At 25.9% G+C, this 25898-nt stretch overlaps 2 protein-coding genes and 2 pseudogenes across 2 annotated transcripts; 3 read left to right on the forward strand and 1 right to left on the reverse strand.

The window, feature by feature from the left end:
- Positions 1-11678: 11678 nt before the first annotated feature.
- LOC131182551 (UDP-glycosyltransferase 76B1-like) lies at positions 11679-13286 on the forward strand (annotated as a pseudogene).
- Positions 12191-13286, forward strand: LOC110668635 (UDP-glycosyltransferase 76B1-like). The gene has a single exon (XM_058152087.1). The coding sequence runs from the start codon at positions 12244-12246 to the stop codon at positions 12925-12927; it is 684 nt and encodes a 227-aa protein (XP_058008070.1). The 5' UTR covers positions 12191-12243; the 3' UTR covers positions 12928-13286.
- A 236-nt stretch (positions 13287-13522) lies between these two features.
- LOC131182373 (UDP-glycosyltransferase 76B1-like) lies at positions 13523-16173 on the forward strand (annotated as a pseudogene).
- A 171-nt stretch (positions 16174-16344) lies between these two features.
- Positions 16345-18334, reverse strand: LOC110668604 (7-deoxyloganetic acid glucosyltransferase-like). Its single transcript, XM_021829936.2, has 2 exons — positions 17641-18334; positions 16345-17459 (listed from the first exon to the last, which is right to left on the reverse strand). Exons 1-2 carry the CDS (start codon positions 18134-18136, stop codon positions 16492-16494), a joined length of 1464 nt encoding a protein of 487 aa, XP_021685628.2. The 5' UTR covers positions 18137-18334; the 3' UTR covers positions 16345-16491.
- Between the last annotated feature and the right edge of the window lie 7564 nt (positions 18335-25898).

A 25898-nucleotide genomic window follows, 5' to 3' on the forward strand; every position in this document is an offset into this window, starting at 1 on the left:
AAAAAAAGAGTTGGAAGTTACCTGATAACAAACTTCACAGAAGCAACAATTGCCAAAAATCACTAATGAGGAGAAAAGGAAATCAAAAAGCAGGAAAAAATGGTGAAATGAATCAGGATCGCCCGTATATAGCAGAATAAAAAGGCAATAAATGAAGATTTCGAAATTCAAAAGGAATTTTTCATCGTCGAAACACTTTTTGGCATTTTCAAGACAATCTTAATGACAGTACATGTGATTGAGGAGACATGGCATGAAAGACAGCTGTCCATAGGACACGACCTCAAGATCACGTGCAATCAATACGAAATAAAGATACTATAGATAAACCAAACGAATGAACCTAAAGATTCATAAAAGATTAGAAGGGGGACTAATGATGCTACTTGCTTAAAACAAGATATTCGACATGGCAGTCAAAATGTCAAAGCTTGTCAAAATCAAGCGAGAGACTGCTCAACAATCTAAATCGAGTAGTCGAGCAGTCTCGAGCCGAATAAGAAACAATTTGGTCTAAACCCATAATGAGCAGCAAGAAAGTAATCAACATCATTTATCGATCATAAAAGCCGAGCAAAACTTATACCAAACAAAGACAGCATCAAAGGAAGGAAAGGTAAATTACAAAGAGGTAATCTCATAATGTTTTACCTCTATGATTAAGGCAATGATTATTTTTCTAAAAAGCCCATAAATACCAGAGAAGGACCAGGAATAAGGTACACATTTTTGCCATCTCATATCACTTATATTTCTTTTTCATTTTTTTATATCTAATTCACTAACTTAAGCGTTAGACTGGACCCTTAAAGCTCATAGCAGCATTAGTAAACTGATTTACTGTATAAATCATACTAAATTAAATCAATTATTTTAGTTTAAATCGAATAGTGCCCACCTCTAATTTCAGATGAGTAGAATAACGCAAAACATTTTTAATGCTGTTCCTACACCAGAAGAGCATCGTCTTTCCTTCGTAGGAATGAAAATGCACAACCTTTGATGATATAAGCTTGGAGAAGAGTAGGATCAAACTTAAGCATGCTATCACAATCCTTAATCACATGCTTGTGAAGCTCTAATAGCCTTTAACAAAATGCTCTGATAGATTGTAGCAAACAAGGACTCGAATCGCCTTGGACCAATCTCAGCAGCTACAGAGCTTAGCGAGCACAATTCGCTCAGAGATTGTCGAGGCCATAACCACTCATTTACGAAATAGTTTGTATCAATGGTCGACTTTTATCTTACTTTCTCTTATCTCGATGGTTTCAACAAGAAACAAGGATAAAAAGGAGAAATAGAAAATAGAGTTGATGAAGGTGAGTGAACAGAAGAAAAAATGTCATAATATATATAAAAACAAACATATCATAAGTTTGTGATTTATTAATCGACTACAATAATGTGTGTTTTTCTCACAAGTTTTTGGATTGATTAGTTTCCTTTCATTCACTGCAAATTCTATGTATGCATTATTCTTATAAATACATTATGTCAAGTATTCAACTTTTTTGACTTGGGTTGTGATTGCAGCTTGTTAGAGTTTAGATTTTGATTCGTCTTTTTTAGACTTGTTTATCATCCAAGAAGATTGTAATATTCTTCCAATTATGGAGGATCTTCCTTTTAATGAAAATTTCTTTTATGAATTACAAAAGTTTGAAGGTATGTATATAAAGTGCAGTATTTGGACCTGTGGGTGGCTAGTGATGTATGCAACATTTATAGTTAAGTATCCTGTGTATTTATATTTACAATTTGACTCTTTTTTTGTTACTTAAAGAAAATTTAAAAAATATGTAACATTAATTTTTTAATTTAGTTGGGCAAATATTAAAAAAAATTAAAATTATTAGAATATTAGCCCAATAAACTTTTTTTTATTTAATTGGGTCAATAAAAAATGTCAGTCAATACAGATGCAACATTTAGATGTAGAGGGCAAGTGACGAATGCAACATCTATACCTAACCTAAGTGTCTTGTATATCTCACTCACAAATTGATTTTTTTTTTAATTCATTTTTTATCACTTAAAAGGATATTTAAAAAATATGAGTGAATAATTTTTAATTTAATTGGATAAATAAAAAACTTTTAAATTATTAGAATATGAGCTTATTAATTTTTTGAATTTGGGGTAATAAAAAAATGAAATTTTTAAAATTTTGTTATAAATTTTTAAGGGACTAAGAGTCTATTAAGAATATGCCTACATTTAAACTATTTAAAATGAAAAAAATAAAATTTTAAAGGGAGGTAGTGACTCGTTTTAGTCTGAGTTCGGTATTGTACAAATACAATATTTAGATTTAGATGTCTTGCGTATTTTACTTATAATTTGATTTTTTTTTAAATTAAAAGGAAATTCTAAAAATATGTATCACTAATTTTTCAATTTAATTTGGTCAATAAAAAAATAATCTTTTAAATTATGAGTATAGGCTCATTATTTTTTTCTTGTTTAAATGGGCAAAAAAAAAAATTAACCTTTTAAATTTTATTATAAATTTTTTGAGATTAAGTGCGAGACTCTATTAGATACATGTATGTTTATATTTAAATTCTTTCAAATTGAAAACTTAAAATTTTAAATGGCAGTGGCCCTGGCGGTCTCTTAAGACCATTGTTGCTGTTGGGGATCAAGATAATCAAGAATTGGGAAATTATTTTTTCCAAAACAAAGATAATGATGTGAAAAAGTTATAGGATAATGAAAATGAAGATAACCATAAGTACTATAGGCATGTCGAAGATTTCTACAAGTACTTGTTTGTCGAGAATTATTGCTAAAAGGTTCATTAAACATTTGTCTATGATTATTAATGAGATTAATTCTAAGGATTAGCTTGAGATGGAGATCTATATGTGTTTATGTAATAACCTGAAAAGTTTTAAAAAACTTTTATGCTTTAAATATTTCAAATTTAATGTAATAATAATAATAATAATAATAATAATAATAATAATAATAATAATAATAATAATAATTATTATTATTATTATTATTATTATTATTATTATTTTAAACTTGTTTCACATGAGCTTAAGTAAGAGTGAATCTAATTGAAAAAGGGTTTGGACTTAATTGAACAATCCTAAGAGTTTAAGGATCAATTTGTAATTTTATTTTAAGTAGAAAAAAAAAAGAACCGGCGATATAACCAATTTCCTACTTTTGTTTCTTTTGCTTCTAAGTCCCTCTCTTCTTCATTTTCTTTCTTCTTCCTCCACCCACCATTGCCTATATTAGCCACCTCTCTTAGGGGTGGATCTATTTGATGTTGAACCCACTCAATTTTTTTAAAAGAATTTTTTTTAAAGAATTTTTTTTAATATATATTATGTATAAAATTATTTATATGGGCCATTAAAATAATTTTTTTACTCAAAATTTTTCTTAACCTTTATGTCTTCTCTTCAAGTATTATATCCATAGAATCATAATTTTTCTTTCTCCCATCTATATTATTATTATTATTATTATTATTATTATTATTATCTCTCATTCTCTAATAATTGACTTTATATTTTTTTCCTTTTCATTCTTATATAAGTTAAAAAAACTATAGTTCGCAAGTTAAATTTTTATTTTTATTTTTTTATAATTCACATTCTATTGAAAAGATATTTTCTGAAATCAAAATTATAAATACTCGTTAACAGAATATAATGGGATATTAGTTGTGAAATAATTATTTGATTACATATATTAAAAAGATATCTTTGATAGTACTAATAATAAAGTAAATAGTAGTCATGCAACATTTATAGAAAATGAAAACTCGTTGAATATAATTGCAAATGTAAGATCATAATAAATTTTACTATTTTAATAAATTATTTTTTCTACTCAATTATAGTTTTATCTTATATATATATATATATATATATATATATATATATATATATATATATATATATATCTTTTAGTGGATAATTTGCTATTATATACATTAAATAAAATAAAATTTTTTGACCCACTAAGTCAATTACTCCGCTTCTATCTCTCTCCACCTCTAGTGACCATCCAGCAACCTCCAGCCACCAGAATCCGGCAAGTAATTGGCCAGAAAATCACTTCAAAGTCCAAAAATATCAATTTCAATATTTTCATTGGATTTCTCTTGTCCGACCATCTTTTCTAGTGAAATTTATCTTAAAACACTCATTTCCTCGTCGGTTTCATGTGGATATTGGGTTTCGCATTCTCATTTTCGAGTTTGCGTGAATCGAGTTTTAGAAGTTTTATCCCAGTTAGACTTCTAAGCAAAATTTCCTTTCACATTAGTTTGGGATAAGGTGTTGGTACTATATATAAGACTTGGTCAAACTTGCTTCCCTTGAGCTAGCTTTTTGAGTGGAATTAGGCCTAGTTTATTTTTTTTTTATATGGTATCAGAGTCTACTTTACTTCAATATTGGGCTACCCGCAAATATATTTGCCTACAAATTTCACGCTCTAGATGTTCATGCCTGAGCATGAGAGAGTGTATCGTCTCACATTGGTTTAGGTTAAGGTATTTGTGCTATATATAAAACTAGAGGAATACTCGTGCCATGCACGGTAATATATATATATATATATATATATATATATATATATATATATATATATATATATATATAATTAAAAAGATTTTAATATTACTATTTAAAAAATTAAAATTCTAAAATGTTAGCAATAAATTTTAATTAAATAAGTTAACAATTACTCTTAAATCAATGAACTTAATAGCTATAAGTTTCTTTTAATGACCATAAATTATTCTTCATATATAATAATAATAAATCATTTTAAAATAATAAAAAATTAAATTAAATTAAAGTAAATTAAAAGTTATTAAATGCATAAAAGGAAGAGAAAAAAATTTTAAATATTAATTTTTTTCAAGTAAATATGAGTCTTGATTTTACTGCAATTGACTTTTTTAATTAAAAATTATGAACATAATAACATGTGATAATTATATTTAGTAATTATATTACATCTGTTTAAAAAATACAGAAAATACTTAATATTGACTTTTCTCTTTTAAAAAATTAAAAATTAATGAATAGGTATTACCTTTAATAATTCGACATATTTAAAAAAAAATTTAATCATTAATTTCTCACAAAAATTAAAATATGTTTGATTCTAATTTAGAGTAGATATTTTAAAGAAAATTAAACTTTTAGTTGTAGTAATACTTGGATAATCATTATAATATTAGCTGAATTTTAAAATTAAATATCTTGAGTTGCCAAATTATTAACAATTAAATACTAAATTTAATTGCAGTAAATATATTAAAAAATATTTCACTTTCTTTTAAAGTAATTGCCATTGACTTTTTAAATTAAAAAGTATGAAACTTATAATGAATGATAATTATATTTAATAATCAATACTTTTTCTATTATTTAAATTTGAAAGATCAAAATAATTAAGAATCGTATTTAAAAATAAAATTATATAATAATTATATATTACAACTATTTAAGAAATATATAAAAATTGTTATTAATAAATTTAATTAAAAAATTATACTTACTATAAATGTGACAAATTTTATGAAAGCGAACATGAAATATATATAAATTAGCATATGTGTATTCATTTAGTATAATTAATAAATTAATATGATTAACTCTTAGTTTTTCCTATCTTTAATTAAATTAAATTTTTCTAGACATTTGTAATAATAATAATAATAATAATAATAATAATAATAATAATAATAACTACTTATTATAATATTAAAATGTAATAATTATATAATTTTTTATTTACATATACATAATTAGGGAATTAATAACTTAATCATAATTTATAGAATCATTAATTAATTTTCTAAATAATAATAAAATAATATAACATAATATGATTAACATTTACTAAATTAATAATAATATTTATTTATTAATATACTATAAAAAATATAAAAAAATAATGAAAATTGAATAGTAATATAAATTTATTGTTTACTATAACTATGAAAATAAATTTTTATTTCATTTCATTTTTCCACAATTCATTTTATATAGCATTCAATATTTAATTAAAAGTATGTCTTTATTAAATGAATACTAAAATAAGATAAATAAAAATAAAATAATATTAAAGTAAATTAAAAATTGTTAAATATATAAAAAAGAGAGAAAAACAAAGTAAAGTATTTAACTCCATGTTACTACTTTCATAGCTTATTTTAAATTATTTTATTAATTTTAAGATATATATAATTCTTAAATTTTTATAATTAAATGAAATAATTAAAAATTTAAGAATCATTAAATGAGAAATTTATAAAATTATTAAGATATGTCTAATATTTTTAATTAGTTAACCATAAAAATTATAATAATAATGGTAATAGTAAAATAATTAATGGTAACAATAATGATAATAATTAATTAATATAATTATTAAATATAGCCGCTATATATATATAAAATAAAGAGTTTTTTCTATATCTAATTAAATTGAGGTTTCTACGTAACAACAACAACAACAACAACAACAACAACAACAACAACAACAACAACAACAAGAATAATAATAATAATAATAATAATAATAATAATAATAATAATAATAATAATAATAATAATAATAATAGCTACTTATTACAACAACAACAACAACAAGAATAATAATAATAATAATAATAATAATAATAATAATAATAATAATAATAATAATAATAATAATAATAATAGCTACTTATTACAACAACAACAACAAGAATAATAATAATAATAATAATAATAATAATAATAGCTACTTATTACAATATTAAAGTAATAACTAAGTAAATAGTTTGTAACTTATATATACATAATTAGGAAATTAATAATTTAATTATAATTAAAAAAAAAGTGTATCATTAATTAATTTTTCTAAATGATAATAAAATAATATAACATAATTAATATTAACCAAGGTAATAATATTAATTATTTATTAATATACTATAAAAAATATAAAAAAATGAAAATTGAATATCGATATAAATTTCCTATTTGCCATAACTATGAAAATAAATTTTTATTGCATTTTATTTTTCCATAATTCATTATATATATATATATATATATATATCTTAATCACTAAGAATCTTGTTTCTAATTTAGAGTAGATATTTTAAAGAAAATTAAATTTAATTAAAACTATTTAAGAAATATAAATAAAATTTAATGTTTAACTTTAATTTTTTAAAATTAAAGATTAATTACATTTAAAATTTCAATAATTAATTTCTCACAAGATTTCAAATATTCTTGATTTTTTATTTTAATTTAAAGCATATATTTTAAAGGAAATTAAACTTAATGAAAATTTTTATCATTAATTTTTAAAAAAAATTTAAATATCTCCTGATTTTTAGTTCTAATTTTAAACAGATATTTTAAAGGAAATTAAACCTAATTATAGTAATTAATAATTTTTCATTATTTAAATTTGAAAGATCATATTAATTAAGAATTATATTTAGAAAAATAGATTATATAATAATTTTATATTATAACTATTTAGGAAATAGATAAAATTTAATTTTGATCTTTTTTTTTAAATAACCTTTAATAATTAGACATCTTTTAAAAAAAATTCAATTATTAATTCCTCACAAATATTCAAATATCCTTGATTATTGGTTTTAATTTAGAACAGATGTTTAAAGAAAATTAAATTTAATTAAAACTATTTAAGAAATATAAATAAAATTTAATGTTGACCTTTTATTGTTTTTTAAATTAAGGATATTTAAATTTGGAAGTTATATAATAATTATATATTTCAACTCTTTAGAAAAATAATGAAAAGATTAGGTTTCCAAGGCAGAGTCTTTTTTGTAGTTACCATTCTTTTCCTCTTCTCCTTCATTTTATTAGTGTTTTGCTTTAAAATGACAATCCTTCTTGTGATTCTTTCTGGATTCTTACTTCTTCTGCCACTCTTTTATGATAATTTTGCTATGTTTTTTTTTTTTTTTTTTTTTTCATTTGACTTGGTTACACTCGGTTCTGTGCTCTGTTTCTTATCGGGATTGTTGATTTTCTACTTAATTTTTCTAAAAAGAAAAATATTCCAACTTTATTTTCAAAGAATATGGAAAATCTTCCTTACTGAGAAGATTGTTTTTTTGGCTTGTTCTTTTATAAGAACAAGAATCATTTTATTCTAATGCCAGTTAAACAAAAACTGTATTTATTTATTTTTAATACTATGAGAGGCATGCTTTATTTGTTGAGGTGAATCTTATGATGGATCTTCCTAGTGTTTGGTTTGTAAATTTGATATTGTAGTATTGATCTAATAATATGTTTGTGGTACAATCTCCAAATGAAGACACATGGCCAGCAGTGACTTTTTTTACCTCACTTCAAATCTGAAGAATCATTACAATTCACAAATAATAGAATTTGGATAACAAATAATATAATATTATTTCCTTAATTTCTTGTACTCAAGAAATTGCACTTTGATATTGATAAAAAAGAAAATATGTGTATTTAGGCATATTGAAAAGCCTTTTTATGTGTATTTAAGCAGTAAAAAGTTAAATTTGGATTATAACTTAAAAATTAAATAAGGGAAAAAAATTGCTATCAATAAAATTGACAAATGAGGTAAGGGAAAAAATTGCTAGTAATAAATTTAATTTAATATAATTGGCATATGTGGAAATGAGAAAATATTGCTAGTAATAAATTCAATTTAATATTGTCACTTGGCATTGCCATGTAGTACACTAGAAAATTTGACTACTTTAAATAGTACCACATAGCATAAATATAATTATTTTAAAATTTCATGTGACAACACTAGGAAAAAAATCTGTCTGCTTTATATATATATATATATATATATATATATATATATATATATATATATATATATATATATATAGATAAACCTTCTCCCTTTGAGCTAGTTTTTGGGGTAGAGATAGACCTAATTCATTTTCTTTACATATTACAATTTTATTAATTATATATAAATGTATATCTAAAAAATAATGGAAAAACAGTTTTAAAATATTTATTTTTTGATTTAATTTTGATTCAATATGAGTCTGATACAATTAATGAAGAATAAAACTAAATCAAAACCATCACGATTCTGATTCGATTTTCATGAAAGAATAAAATAAAACTAAAACTATAAAATAAGTTCAATTTAACGTAATTCTTTAGTTGGATTTAAAACTCCTAAAAATTGTGCAAATTTTGTATCATAAATAGGAGATACAATACATTAATACAACTCATTTATACTTATAATAAATTCTGGAATAATTTTTTTTCCCTCAATTTAAACAAAGTTCTTGAATTATAAGACAATGGATGGACGAGGAGGGCTGGCTTTGTAGTTTAATGCTTACGCGTAGAAAAGGAAGTGTGTTGGTGCAATGACCTCACTGTGTGCGTCATTGCTGTGAGGAAGAAGAGCATACTTAGATATCTTATAAATACTGATAATAATTTGAAGATAACACCATGCATCTCCATCCACAACTATTGTCCTTCAGCATAAGACAAAAAGGCCTGTCTCAATTAAGGTTAGATGGTGTGCCTGGTTTCTTCAATTTGGACATAACATACAGCTACCTCATTTATGTTCCATTATTCTTATCTCTAACTCTTCAATTCAGCCAATTCTTGACCTCTTTGTTTCTTGGCATTTCTAGCTATATTGCCAATTTGCCATCCTAGTTGTTGGCAATGCTTAATTGTGTTTAGAAACGCATTTTTTCCTCTCATGTTTTTATAAATATGACTTTTTTCGCATAAATTTAAAATCAATGGTTAAGACTCCGTTTATTTTATGGAAAAAGATATTTTTAAAAATATTTTTTTATATTTTTGACTGTTTAGGATATTAAAAAATAAATTAATAAAAAATATTTGTTTAGTTAAAAGAAAAATTAAATTATTTTTAAGAAAAAAAATTTTCATTTTGACATCCTTTCAAAACAAAAAATTATTTTTTAAAATTTGATAATCTTATTAAAAATATAAAAATATTTATATATGTATAATATAAATATATATTATTAATTTAATATTATAATTTAATAATAAAAAATATTTGTATAAAAAATAATTTTCATACATAAATTATTTTTTTTCGAAATAAATAGAGTTTGAGATAGTGTACGAGTCATTATTCTACCACCTACTTATTGAATAATTAAAGGTCTAACCGTTAAAAAAAAAAAAAAAACCGGATTTGATTAGAACAATTTCTCAGGTCAACACTTTAACAAAGTAATTAGGGATATAAAAATATAAATTTCATTAAACAAAAGAAATAACTATGCAACTATATATATATATATATATATATATATCTATATATATATATATATATATATATATATATATATATATATATATATATATATATATATATATATATATATATATATATATATATATTATGATTGCACAAATGCTTAGAAATTGGCATATGCATTATTGAAATTGATGAGATTTTATTTTAATTTATGTGATATACTTATAAAAAATTTATGTGTTTAATTAACTTAATTAATACTTATATTAATGAGTAATGTAAGAAATGTCATATATTTTATATTTTTTATTATAAATATAAACTTTTATGTATTACACAAATACAAATAGATAAAAATGTAATCTTCTAAAGTTTATTCCAATTCTCTCCCTTTCTATCCTTTTTCTTCTCTCTCTAAAAACTCAACATGTAGCTTTTGATGTTTCAGACTTTCAGTGATGTGGTCTGGTCCCCTACACTACATTTGTCCTTAATTTTGGTGTGGTCATATCAACCATTTTATAAATTAAGAAATTCATAAAAAATAAAAACATTTCTTTATGGTTTGAGCATACAAAAATACGTTTTTTTTTTCTGGAAACAAAAAAATTTACCTAAACATGATATGTTTATTAATTAAATCAGATAAGCCTGGATTTGAGACTCATGAACATGTCTGCTCACGTTATATTTGCACTTTAAAAAATAAATATATAAAACCATATATTAATAGGTAAATTCTACCATATATCTTATACTTTATGATAAATCATATTTAAAAAAAAATTATGCACTTTAAATAAACTATTTATTGCTTGAAACAACTTATTTCTTAGCAAGGGAAAAATTTACTCAAACCTATTTTATTGCACCCTCTTACATTTTTAGTCACCGCATTTTAAAAGTCGTTATTTTGTCTAAAAGTATTTGTCATTTTGAAAAGATTAACGTGTATTAATTAATTTTTTTTAATTTATTCTTATTTTTACTAAATACAGTAACTATTTCTATAATCTTATAAAATCCATCTTATCATGTCCCTTTCTGATAAAATAAAGAGTAATTTAGTAAAATTATAAAATATTTTGTTATATTTTAAATGATTTAATTACTTCTTTAATTACCATGAAAAATTTTAAAGATAAAAAAAAAGGGACAGAAGAAGTGTTGTGAATTTAACATATGAATATATTTGTATTTCATTTATTTTACATTTAAATTTGTTTTCTCTTATATTTGTAAGTTATGAACTATCCTCAGCAAACTGATTATACCGTTACAAAATCCACAATTGCCTGGTACAGGCTATACTGGTGTCCGCATGGTACATGAGAAGCAACAGGCTTGGAAGACGCAGGAAACAAAGGAAAATAGAAGAAAAGAAAAGAAACATGGAGAACATTAGAGAGTCTCATGCAGCAAAGAAAGGGTATCAGAGTAATACTCTTTCCATTGCCCTTGCAAGGTCACTTAAATCCTATGATTCAACTTGCCAATATCCTTTATTCTAAAGGCTTTTCCATCAGTGTCATCCACACTAATTTCAACTCTCTCAACTCATCAAAGTACCCTCACTTCACTTTTAATTCAATCCCAGATGGCTTATTGGAAAGTGAAGCCTCAACAGAAGATGCCATCCTACTTTCAATCCTCAATTTCAAATGTGCTGAGCCTTTCAGGAATTGCTTGGCTAAGTTGTTCTTAGATGTTTTGGAGGAGCCAATTGCTTGTTTAATCCCAGATGTTGTCTGTTGCTTCGCTAAACCTGTAGCTGAAGGCCTTGAGCTCCCAACAATTGTTCTGCGGACCACTAGTGTCTGCTCTTTTCCTGGATTTGCTGCCTTCCCACTCCTGCTGGATAATGGCGATCTCCCAATTCAAGTTGAATCAAATTAGTTTCTGATTAATGCTTTTATTGGAAAATTTTCTAAATTAAAGTAGAAAGTATGTATATTCATGGTATTTTCTCCTGTCCTAGCTTGTCGATTAGAGGAACCAGTGCAAGTGCTTCAACCATTAAAAGTGAAAGATATTCCTGAGATCAAAACGAGCAAACCAGAGGGTCTTCATGAATTAATAAACAGGATGGTTAAGCAAGCAAAGGCCTCTTCAGGGATAATATGGAACTCATTTGAAGAACTTGACCAAGATGAGCTGACCACGTTGGGCAAGGACTTCCCTGTTCCAATATTCCCCATAGGTCCATTTCACCAGTACTTTCCAGCTTCTTCAAGTAGCTTACTAACCCAAGACCAAAGCTGCATTTCCTGGCTAGATACTCAAGTTCCTAATTCTGCACTCTACGTGAGCTTTGGGATTATTGCAGCTATAAATGAGGCTGAATTTCAGGAGATAGCTTGGGGGCTAGCCAATAGCAAGCAGCCCTTCTTGTGGGTGGTTCGACCTGGATTAGTCCTTGGCTCAGAATGGCTTGAACCATTGCCTGATGGGTTCTTGGAGATGATAAGAGGAAGAGGACGTATTGTCAAGTGGGCTCCCCAGCAGGAAGTACTAGCACGCCCTGCCATTGGAGGGTTTTGGACACACAATGGCTGGGATTCAACATTGGAAAGTTTATGTGAAGGGGTCCCTTTGATATGTCAGCCCAATTTCGGTGACCAAATGGTAAATGCAAGATAAGTGAGCAATGTTTGGAGAATTGGAATACATTTAGAGAAAAAACTGGAGAGAGGGAATATAGAAAGTGCAATTAAAACGCTAATGGTGGAGGCAGAAGGGCAGGAATTGAGAATGAGGACTCTAAATTTGAAGGATAAAGCGGATCTTTGTCTAAGGGAAAAGGGATCTTCCTGCCAAAATCTTGAGAATTTGATCAATTACATTTGATCATTAGCCTGCAAGGATGCAACTTATGTTCAATGATTTTTAGTAACAAATATTTGTTTATGCAATTAAGCTTTTGTTTAAGTTCAATTTTTTCATAAAATTGTGCACTCAATGTGCTTAGAAGAATAAAAAAAAAACTATATATTATTTTATTATGATTTGTAACATGAATAAAATTTTTTTCTATTGGCTCTAAGTCAAATATAAAAGTCTAACTTAATCAATAAGCTTGGTACTAGGACTATGAGGTTTAGAATTCAAATTTGAGCTAATAATAATAATAAAAAAATAAAAGTCCAACTTAAAAAACTCAGTTTAATTATTAAATAATATTGTTTGATTTTACTTTGGTCTATCATTTACACCAAGTAGTGAAATGGTCTAGTGATAAGGAATCTTGTATCCTTATATAAAGTATGGAGTTGAGAAGTATGCAAAGTATAGCAGCCATATGGAGAACCTAAGAGAGTCTCATAGGCAACAAAGGAAGGGCTGCACTCTGTTACTCTTTCCACTGCCACTACAAGGCCACATAAACCCTATGCTTTGGCTTGCCAACATACTCTACTCTAAAGGTTTCTCCATCATCATAATCCATACCAAATTCAACTCTCCAAATCCTTCCAAATACCCTCATTTCACCTTCCATTCCATCCCCAATGGCTCGCTCGAAGGCGAGGCTTCCACTGCTGATGTTGTGGATTTAGTTACACTCCTCAATGTTAAATGCATCAGATCATTTCGTGATAGTTTGGTTAAATTGTTGTTGGATGTTAAGGAGGAGCCTATTGCTTGCTTGATCACAGATGCTGACTGGTACTTCACTCAAGCTGTTGCTGATAGTTTGAAGCTCCCAAGGCTCGTGTTACGCACCAGCAACATTTCTTCCTTCCTTGTTTTTGGTGCTTTGCCACTTCTGCTGGAAAAGGGTTATATCCCCATCAAAGGTTTGTGCATATATAATACTTCTCAAGTTTCAGGATCATCAATATGATATTATCATAAGATGCATGATTTTCAGTATGATCTTTAGTTTGCAGATTACTTTTGTAAACAGCAAAATATTGATGCGATAAACTGAGCAAGAATTGAAAATGATTTAATTTGTTTGATTCCTGTTTGCGTGTGCTACCACCTTAATTCCTTCACCAAAAAAAAAAAAAATCAATCAAATGCTACGCTTGTACGATTCTTCAATTCTTGTTTTTAATCTGGTGTAAGGCACTGAAAAGTTTCAATTGAGAAAATACAGTTGGAAAAGAAGGTAAGGAAATGGAGATGGTGACCCTTCTGGATGTAGTGAAAGTCATTTTCTGTGATGTGATTGAATATAACGGTGATAATAATAACATATCCTTATGTAAACCCTAGTTTTTTTGTGTTGTTATTCAATAATGTATTAATAATACTTTAAGTCATTGTTTGTCTTGGAATGTAAATGGGATGAAATGTATTAATCGGTGTAATTTGACCCATTATTAGAGATTGGTTTTGGTATATGAAAAAGATGATTTTTTTTAATAGATAGAATGCACGCATGCGCTGGTTAGTAACAGAATGGATTGCTATTAAAATCATTATATAATTTTAACAGAGTCCTTATTCATATATAACCCATGTACACATTCGATATGAGATTCCAAAAGACTAACACTAGGCACGCCCAACTCACTTGTGGACTTTAACCATGACTATACTGAGACTCTTAGCTCTACTTTATTTTCACTTAGATGCCTTTTTTTTGTCAATAAATGTTTAACTACATTGATTATTAGAAAATAACACTGCAGACCCATCTATAATTTTGAATGACTGAGCACCAAGAAATTAAATTAATGCTAACTTGATATAATTTTTGAGTGTCCTAGAAATGATTTATTGCAATTCATGAAGGAATCTCTACTTTAATCAAAATATGCTCAATTCTTATTAATTATCTCTCTGATGGTTTCTGCCGCCTCTTTCAATTCTCCTCCTTGTCTCTTGCATTTTTTCCCCACTTAGATTCCCAACTAGAAGAGCCAGTGGTTGAGCTTCCACCACTGAAAGTGAAAGATCTTCCAGAAATCAAAACAAGGAATGTGGAGGATTTTTATCATTTGGTAGCTGGATTAGTGAACGAAAGCAAGGCCTCTTCAGGACTGATTTGGAATTCTTTTGAAGACCTTGAGCGAGATGCACTGAGTAAACTATACCAGGACTTTCCCATTCCAATCTTTACAATAGGTCCATTTTACAAGTACTTTTCAGGCACTTCAAGCAGCTTACTAACAGAAGACCAAAGTTGCATTTCTTGGCTGGACAAAAAGCTCCAAATTCTGTAATATATGTGAGTTTTGGAAGCATTGCAGAAATAAATGAGGCTGAATTTCTGGAGATAGCTTGGGGGCTAGCCAATAGTAATCAACCCTTCTTGTGGGTGGTTCGACCTAGATTAGTCCGTGGCTCAGAATGGATTGAACCATTGCCTGATGGGTTCCAGGAGAGGCTAGGTGGAATAGGGCATATTGTCAAATGGGCACCTCAGAAGGAAGTACTAGCACATCCCGCCATTGGAGGGTTTTGGACACATAATGGATGGAATTCAACATTGGAGAGTATATGTGAGGGAGTTCCTATGATTTGTCACCCTATATCTGGAGACCAAAAGGTAAATGCAAGGTATGTGACAGATATTTGGAGAATTGGGTTGCATTTAGAGAAAAAACTAGAACGAGGGGAGATAGAGAGGGCTGTTAAAAGACTAATAGTAGAAGCAGACGGACAGGAAATGAGGAAGAGAATAATGTCTTTGAAGGAGAAGGTGGAGATTTGCCTGAAACAAGGAGGTTCTTCATATGATTCTCTAGAGAGATTGACAGATTACATTCTCTTATTGCAGCCTTTGCGTTCTCATTGAGCGTGCTTTTGATATCGTGCCCTTAAGAAATAAGGGTATGTATATTAGGTACTGCCTAATAATTAATTATGTAATAAAATGAGTAATGAAGTGTAGTATAACTATTATTTGATTATAAAATAAAAATACAAGTAATGTCATGATAGTTTTTACTTTAATATTTAATTTATTTATTATGATAATAATAAGAGAGTGACAATAACTATAGTGATTAGTAATCAAGGGATATGATATAATCACAATTCACAATTCTTATATTTGATCATGTCCTATAATTTGGCAGGGAAAAAAATTATGTAATTATAAGAATCTGAAAGCTGAAAGTGGCAGGCTTCCGCGGCCAAGCTTTTATTAATCATATAATTGTCACTAAACACCAAGAAAGTGGAGCATTATCATATATCAAAATGACTGATTAATAAAAATAATTAAGATAAACGAATGCTCCACACTTTAGATCAGGAAGCTCTCTGTCGATTATCATTTGCTTGCAAACTTATCTGCCTTATATCTTCAATCAAACGATTCAGATTGCAAGAAGAGGCCCCGCCTTCACTCACACTTTTCCTTGCCAACTCTGCCATCCTAGCCGTTGATCTCACAAACTCATCCCTCCTATCCACCATCAGATCATTCACCATCTTCTCCACAACCCCTCTATCACACACATCCTTCATGTCCAGTCCTAGCTTCCAAACCTCACTCACAAACCGGCTATTCACTTGCTGGTCTCCAAAAAAAGACCAGCAAATCATGGGAACCCCTGCCACTATACTCTCCATGGTGGAGTTCCATCCACTATGTGTCAGAAACCCACCGACTGCCTTATGCTCCAGAACCTCTTCCTGCGGTGCCCATTTGACAATGTATCCTCTTTGCTTGGGACCTTCCTCAAGCTCCTCAGGAAAATTTTCAGCATCACCATCCTTAGTAGTAACAGAGTCAGGCCTTATTACCCACAAGAATCGCTTCTTACTATTAACAATTCCATGCCAAAATTCCATGAGCTGCTCTCTTGTCAATACCGCAACGCTCCCAAAGCTAATGTAGATCACAGATTGTGAAGGTTGAGTATCCAGCCAAGTGATGCAGCTCCTGTCCACTTCCCGGAGACTATTTGAGGATTGATATGATTCTTGCATCTTTACGTTTATAAGTTTGGTCTTCAAGAGCTCGTGGAGGGGTCCAATGGTGTAGGTTTTGGGGCAGTGATTGCGGATTTGGGATAGTATTGGCGCTTCCAGGTCTTCAAAGGTGTTGAGGATGAGGGCTTGTGCTTGGGGGGTTTGCCGTGTCTCGTTCATCATCATTAGGAGATGGGGGTCCGTCATGTCGCTAACTCGGCAGAAACTTGGAAGATCTCGGCACCGGAGAAAGGTCTCCATGCCTGGCACTTTTGTTATGATTCTGTCCATGTCTTCTTTTCCTTCGATTTCAACAAACACTCATTCAGTAATACAATTTAATCAGAATTAATTATCAAACTCAAACGCTAAGTAGACAGAAATTTCAAGAATCAGGAGTCAGGACGCAAGAAAAATACAAGTTCAAACTCAAACTTTACGTCTGGCGGAGATGCAACAATAGAGATATATAGACATTTATACCTTTGATGGGAAGTTCGCAAGCTTCAATCATATCAGGAACACAAAAGTAAGTCCAGAAACAAGAAGCACTAACGGTACGGACACGAATAATTGGAATTCCAGGCTCAATTGCAAGATCAAGATGAAATCCCCCATCTCCAATGATACAGTTAATCGGTGGCCTAGTTTCAACCAGCAGTTGTTTGAAAATTGGCTTACTGTTCAATTGCAATGATTCAAGCACATCTATTAAACTCGTACGTGGGTGATCTACAGGCAAGCAGTCAGGCATAGTCGTGAAATGGAATCCTGGATACTTGGCAAAACGGGCCTCAACATCTGTGAAACGGGTTAGGCGTTCATGGTTATGCTCCGTATTTAGGAAGGTAATGTTGAGACCGGCAAGGCTTAAAAGCTCAGCTAGCTTGAGCATAGGGCTAACATGGCCCTGGGCAGGGAAAGGATAGATTAATACATGAGGAGTAATAGCAGGAGGAGGAGTAGGAGGCGGAACCATTTTTGCCTTTTGGAGATTATTTCTTAACTGAACTGCATAAGAAGTCCAAGATTTTTTTCTTCTAGTAAAAATCTAAAATAGAACATCCCAAAAAACCCATCCTATGGCTTAAGATTTTAAGTGAAAATAGTACATAATACAGATACAAAGACCACCACTACAAGACATCAGCAAATTACAACCACCAGTGGCCGTGAGATGGACCACCTAACACAGCACTTGACACCAATACAATTTGACTCTTTTTTTGTTACTTAAAGAAAATTTAAAAAATATGTAACATTAATTTTTTAATTTAGTTGGGCAAATAATTAAAAAAAATTAAAATTATTAGAATATTAGCCCAATAAACTTTTTTTATTTAATTGGGTCAATAAAAAATGTCAGTCAATACGGATGCAACATTTAGATGTAGAGGGCAAGTGACGAATGCAACATCTATACCTAACCTAAGTGTCTTGTATATCTCACTCACAAATTGATTTTATTTTAAATTCATTTTTTATCACTTAAAAGGATATTTAAAAAATATGAGTGAATAATTTTTAATTTAATTGGATAAATAAAAAACTTTTAAATTATTAGAATATGAGCTTATTAATTTTTTGAATTAGGGGTAATAAAAAAAATGAACTTTTTAAAATTTTGTTATAAATTTTTAAGGGACTAAGAGTCTATTAAGAGAATATGCCTACATTTAAACTATTTAAAATGAAAAAAAATAAAATTTTAAAGGGAGGTAGTGACTCGTTTTAGTCTGAGTTCGGTATTGTACAAATACAATATTTAGATTTAGATGTCTTGCGTATTTTACTTATAATTTGATTTTTTTTTAAATTAAAAGGAAATTCTAAAAATATGTATCACTAATTTTTCAATTTAATTTGGTCAATAAAAAAATAATCTTTTAAATTATGAGTATAGGCTCATTATTTTTTTCTTGTTTAAATGGGCAAAAATAGAAATTAACCTTTTAAATTTTATTATAAATTTTTGGAGATTAAGTGCGAGACTCTATTAGATACATGCATGTTTATATTTAAATTCTTTCAAATTGAAAACTAAAATTTTAAAGGGCAGTGGCCCTGGCAGTCTCTTAAGACCATTGTTGCTGTTGAGGATCAAGATAATCAATAATTAGGAAATTATTTTCTCCAAAACAAAGTTAATAATGTAAAAAAGTTATAGGATAATGAAAATGAAGATAACCATAAGTACTATAGGCATGTTGAAGATTTCTACAAGTACTTGTTTGTCGAGAATTATTGCTAAAAGGTTCATTAAACATTTGTCTATGATTATTAATGGGATTAATTCTAAGGATGAGCTTGAGATGGAGATCTATATGTGTTTGTGTAATAACCTGAAAAGTTTTAAAAAACTTTTATGCTTTAAATATTTCAAATTTAATGTAATAATAATAATAATAATAATAATAATAATAATAATAATAATAATAATTATTATTATTATTATTATTATTATTATTATTATTATTATTTTAAACTTGTTTCACATGAGTTTAAGTAAGAGTGAATCTATTTGAAAAAGGGTTTGGACTTAATTGAACAATCCTAAGAGTTTAAGGATCAATTTGTAGTTTTATTTTAAGTTGAAAAAAAAAAAAGAACCGGCGATATAACCAATTTCCTACTTTTGTTTCTTTTGCTTCTAAGTCCCTCTCTTCTTCATTTTCTTTCTTCTTCCTCCACCCACCATTGCCTATATTAGCCACCTCTCTTAGGGGTGGATCTATTTGATGTTGAACCCACTCAATTTTTTTAAAAGAATTATTTTTAATATATATTATGTATAAAATTATTTATATGGGCCATTAAAATAATTTTTTTACTCAAAATTTTTCTTAACCTTTATGTCTTCTCTTCACGTATTATATCCATAGAATCATAATTTTTCTTTCTCCCATCTATTTATTATTATTATTATTATTATTATTATTATTATTATTATTATTATTTTCTCTCATTCTCTAATAATTGACTTTATATTTTTTTCCTTTTCATTCTTATATATGTTAAAAAATCTATAGTTCGCAAGTTAAATTTTTATTTTTATTTTTTTATAATTCACATTCTATTGAAAAGATATTTTCTGAAATCAAAATTGTAAATACTTGTTAACAGAATATAATGGGAGATTAGTTGTGAAATAATTATTTGATTACATATATTAAAAAGATATCTTTGATGGTACTAATAATGAAGTAAATAGTAGTCATGCAACATTTATAGAAAATGAAAACTCGTTGAATATAATTGCAAATGTAAGATCATAATAAATTTTATTATTTTAATAAATTAGTTTTTCTACTCAATTATAGTTTTATATTAAAAACTTATATGTATTATATATATATATATTTCTTTTAGTGGATAATTTGCTATTATATACATTAAATAAAATAAAATTTTTTTAACCCACTAAGTCAATTACTCCGCTTCTATCTCTCTCCACCTCTAGTGACCATCCAGCAACCTCCAGCCATCAGAATCCGGCAAGTAATTGGCCAGAAAATCACTTCAAAGTCCAAAAACATCAATTTCAATATTTTCATTGGATTTCTCTTGTCCGACCCCCTTTTCTAGTGAAATTTATCTTAAAACACTCATTTCCTCATCGGTTTCGTGTGGATATTGGGTTTTGCATTCTCGTTTTCGAGTTTGCGTGAATCGAGTTTTAGAAGTTTTATCCCATTTAGACTTCTAAGCAAAATTTCCTTTCACATTAGTTTGGGATAAGGTGTTGGTGCTATATATAAAACTTGGTCAAACTTGCTTCCCTTGAGCTAACTTTTTGAGTGGAGTTAGGCCTAGTTTATTTTTTTTTTTTATATGGTATCAGAGTCTACTTTACTTCAATATTGGACTACCCGCAGATATATTTGCCTGCAAATTTCACGCTCTAGATGTTCATGCCTGAGCATGAGAGAGTGTATCGTCTCACATTGGTTTAGGTTAAGGTATTTGTGCTATATATATATATATATATATATATATATATATATATATATATATATATATATATATATATATATTATTTTTTAATTAAAAAGATTTTAATATTACTATTTAAAATATTAAAATTCTAAAATGTTAGCAATAAATTTTAATTAAATAAGTTAACAATTACTCTCAAATCAATGAACTTAATAGCCATAAGTTTCTTTTAATGACCATAGATTATTCTTCATATATAATAATAATAAAATCATTTTAAAATAATAAAAATTAAATTAAATTAAAGTAAATTAAAATTTATTAAATGCATAAAAGGAAGAGAAAAAAATTTTAAATATTAACTTTTTTCAAAGTAAATATGAGTCTTGATTTTACTGCAATTGACTTTTTAAATTAAAAATTATGAACATAATAACATGTGATAATTATATTTAGTAATTATATTACATCTGTTTAAAAAATACAGAAAATACTTAATATTGACTTTTCTCTTTTAAAAAATTAAAAATTAATGGATAGGTATTACCTTTAATAATTCTACATATTTAAAAAAAAAAATTAATCATTAATTTCTCATAAAAATTAAAATATGTTTGATTCTAATTTAGAGTAGATATTTTAAAGGAAATTAAACTTTTAGTTGTAGTAATACTTGGATAATCATTATAATATTAGCTGAATTTTAAAATTAAATGTTTTGAGTTGTCAAATTATTAACAATTAAATACTAAATTTAATTACAGTAAATATATTCAAAAATATTTCACTTTCTTTTAAAGTAATTGCCATTGACTTTTTAAATTAAAAAGTATGAAACTTGTAATCAATGACAATTATATTTAATAATCAATACTTTTTCTATTATTTAAATTTGAAAGATCAAAATAATTAAGAATCGTATTTAAAAATAAAATTATATAATAATTATATATTACAACTATTTAAGAAATATATAAAAATTGTTATTAATAAATTTAATTAAAAATTTATACTTATTATAAATGTGACAAATTTTATGAAAGCGAACATGAAATATACATAAATTAGCATATGTGTATTCATTTAGTATAATTAATAAATTAATATAATTAACTCTTAGTTTTTCCTATCTTTAATTAAATTAAACTTTTCTAGACATTTGTAATAATAATAATAATAATAATAATAATAATAATAATAATAATAATAATAATAATAATAATAATAATAATAATAATAATAATAACTACTTATTATAATATTAAAATGTAATAATTATATAATTTTTTATTTACACATACATAATTAGGGAATTAATAACTTAATCATAATTTATAGAAATTGTATCATTAATTAATTTTCTAAATAATAATAAAATAATATAACATAACATGATTAACTTTAACTAAATTAATAATATTATTTATTTATTAATATACTATAAAAAATATAAAAAAATAATGAAAATTGAATAGTAATATAAATTTATTGTTTACTATAACTATGAAAATAAATTTTTATTTCATTTCATTTTTCCACAATTCATTTTATATATCATTCAATATTTAATTAAAAGTATGTCTTTATTAAATGAATACTAAAATAAGATAAATAAAAATAAAATAATATTAAAGTAAATTAAAAATTGTTAAATATATAAAAAAGAGAGAAAAACAAAGTAAAGTATTTAACTCCATGTTACTACTTTCATAGCATTATTTTAAATTATTTTATTAATTTTAAGATATATATAATTCTTAAACTTTTATAATTAAATGAAATAATTAAAAATTTAAGAATCATTAAATGAGAAATTTATAAAATTATTAAGATATGTCTAATATTTTTAATTAGTTAACCATAAAAATTATGATAATAATAGTAATAGTAAAAATAATTAATGGTAACAATAATGATAATAATTAATTAATAAAATTATTAAATATAACCGCTATATATATATAAAATAAAGAGTTTTTCCTATATCTAATTAAATTGAGGTTTCTATATAACAATAACAATAATAATAATAATAATAATAATAATAATAATAATAATAATAATAATAATAATAATAATAATAATAGCTACTTATTACAATATTAAAGTAATAAATAAGTAAATAGTTTGTAACTTATATATACATAATTAGGAAATTAATAATTTAATTATAATTTAAAAAAATTGTATCATTAATTAATTTTTCTAAATGATAATAAAATAATATAACATAATTAATATTAACCAAGGTAATAATATTAATTATTTAGTAATATACTATAAAAAATATAAAAAAATGAAAATTGAATATCGATATAAATTTTCTATTTGCCATAACTATGAAAATAAATTTTTATTGCATTTAATTTTTCCACAATTCATTATATATATATATCTCTTAATCACTAAGAATCTTATTTCTAATTTAGAGTAGATATTTTAAAGAAAATTAAATTTAATTAAAACTATTTAAGAAATATAAATAAAATTTAATGTTTAACTTTAATTTTTTAAAATTAAAGATTAATTACATTTAAAATTTCAATAATTAATTTCTCACAAGATTTCAAATATTCTTGATTTTTGATTTTAATTTAAAGCATATATTTTAAAGGAAATTAAACTTAATGAAAATTTTTATCATTAATTTCTAAAAAAAATTTAAATATCTCCTGATTCTTAGTTCTAATTTTAAACAGATATTTTAAAGGAAATTAAACCTAATTATAGTAATTAATAATTTTTCATTATTTAAATTTGAAAGATCATATTAATTAAGAATTATATTTAGAAAATTAGATTATATAATAATTATATATTATAACTATTTAGGAAATAGATAAAATTTAATTTTCATCTTTTTTTTAAATAACCTTTAATAATTAGACATCTTTTAAAAAAAAATTCCAATTATTAATTTCTCACAAATATTCAAATATCCTTGATTATTGGTTTTAATTTAGAACAGATGTTTTAAAGAAAATTAAATTTAATTAAAACTATTTAGGAAATATAAATAAAATTTAATGTTGACCTTTTATTGTTTTTTAAATTAAGGATATTTAAATTTAGAAGTTATATAATAATTATATATTTCAACTCTTTAGAAAAATAATGAAAAGATTAGGTCTCCAAGGCAGAGTCTTTTTTGTAGTTACCATTCTTTTCTTCTTCTCCTTCATTTTATTAGTGTTTTGCTTTAAAATGACAATCCTTCTTGTGATTCTTTTTGGATTCTCACTTCTTCTGCCACTCTTTTGTGGTAATTTTGCTATGTTTTTTTTTTTTTTTTTTTTTTCATTTGACTTGGTTATACTCGGTTCTGTGCTCTGTTTCTTATTGGGATTGTTGATTTTCTACTTAATTTCTCTAAAAAGAAAAATATTCCAACTTTATTTTCAAAGAATATGGAAAACCTTCCTTACTAAGAAGATTGTTTTTTTGGCTTGTTCTTTTACAAGAACAAGAATCATTTTATTCTAATACCAGTTAAACAAAAACTGTATTTATTTATTTTTAATACTATGAGAGGCATGTTTTATTTGTTAAGGTGAATCTTATAATGGATCTTCTTAGTATTTGGTTTGTAAATTTGATATTGTAGTACTGATCTAATAATATGTTTGTGGTACAATCTCTAAATGAAGACACATGGCCAGCAGTGACTTTTTCGCCTCACTTCAAGTCTGAAAAATCATTACAATATATAAATAATAGAATTTAGATAACAAATAATAGAATATTATTTCCTTAATTTCTTGTACTCAAGAAATTGAACTTTGATATTGATAAAAAAGAAAATATGTGTATTTAGGCATATTGAAAAGCCTTTTTATGTGTATTTAAGCAGTAAAAAGTTAAATTTGGATTATAACTTAAAAATTAAATAAGGGAAAAAAATTGCTATCAATAAAATTGACAAATGAGGTAAGGGAAAAAATTGCTAGTAATAAATTTAATTTAATATAATTGGCATATGTGGGAATGAGAAAATATTGCTAGCAATAAATTCAATTTAATATTGTCACTTGGCATTGCCATGTAGCACACTAGAAAATTTGACTACTTTAAATAGTACCACATAGCATAAATATAATTATTTTAAAATTTCATGTGACAGCACTAGGAAAAAACCTGTCTGCTTTATCTAAATCTATATATATATATATATATATATATATATATATATATATATATATATATATATATATATATATATAGATTTAGATAAACCTTCTCCCTTTGAGCTAGTTTTTGGGGTAAAGATCGACCTGATTCATTTTCTTTACATATTACAATTTTATTAATTATATATAAATGTATATCTAAAAAATAATGGAAAAACAGTTTTAAAATATATATTTTTTGATTTAATTTTGATTCAATATGAGTCTGATACAATTAATGAAGAACAAAACTAAATCAAAACCATCACGATTCTGATTCGATTTTCATGAAAGAATAAAATAAAACTAAAACTATAAAATAAGTTCAATTTAACGTAATTCTTTAGTTGGATTTAAAATTCCTAAAAATTGTGCAAATTTTGTATCATATATAGGAGATACAATACATTAATACAACTCATATATACTTATAATAAATTCTGGAATAATTTTTTTTCCTCAATTTAAACAAAGTTCTTGAATTATAAGACAATGGATGGACGAGGAGGGCTGGCTTTGTAGTTTAATGCTTACACGTAGAAAAGGAAGTGTGTTGGTGCAATGACCTCACTGTGTGCGTCATTGCTGTGAGGAAGAAGAGCATACTTAGATATCTTATAAATACTGATAATAATTTGA

Source organism: Hevea brasiliensis, chromosome 8 (assembly GCF_030052815.1).
Source record: "Hevea brasiliensis isolate MT/VB/25A 57/8 chromosome 8, ASM3005281v1, whole genome shotgun sequence".
Taxonomy (NCBI): Eukaryota; Viridiplantae; Streptophyta; class Magnoliopsida; order Malpighiales; family Euphorbiaceae; genus Hevea; species Hevea brasiliensis.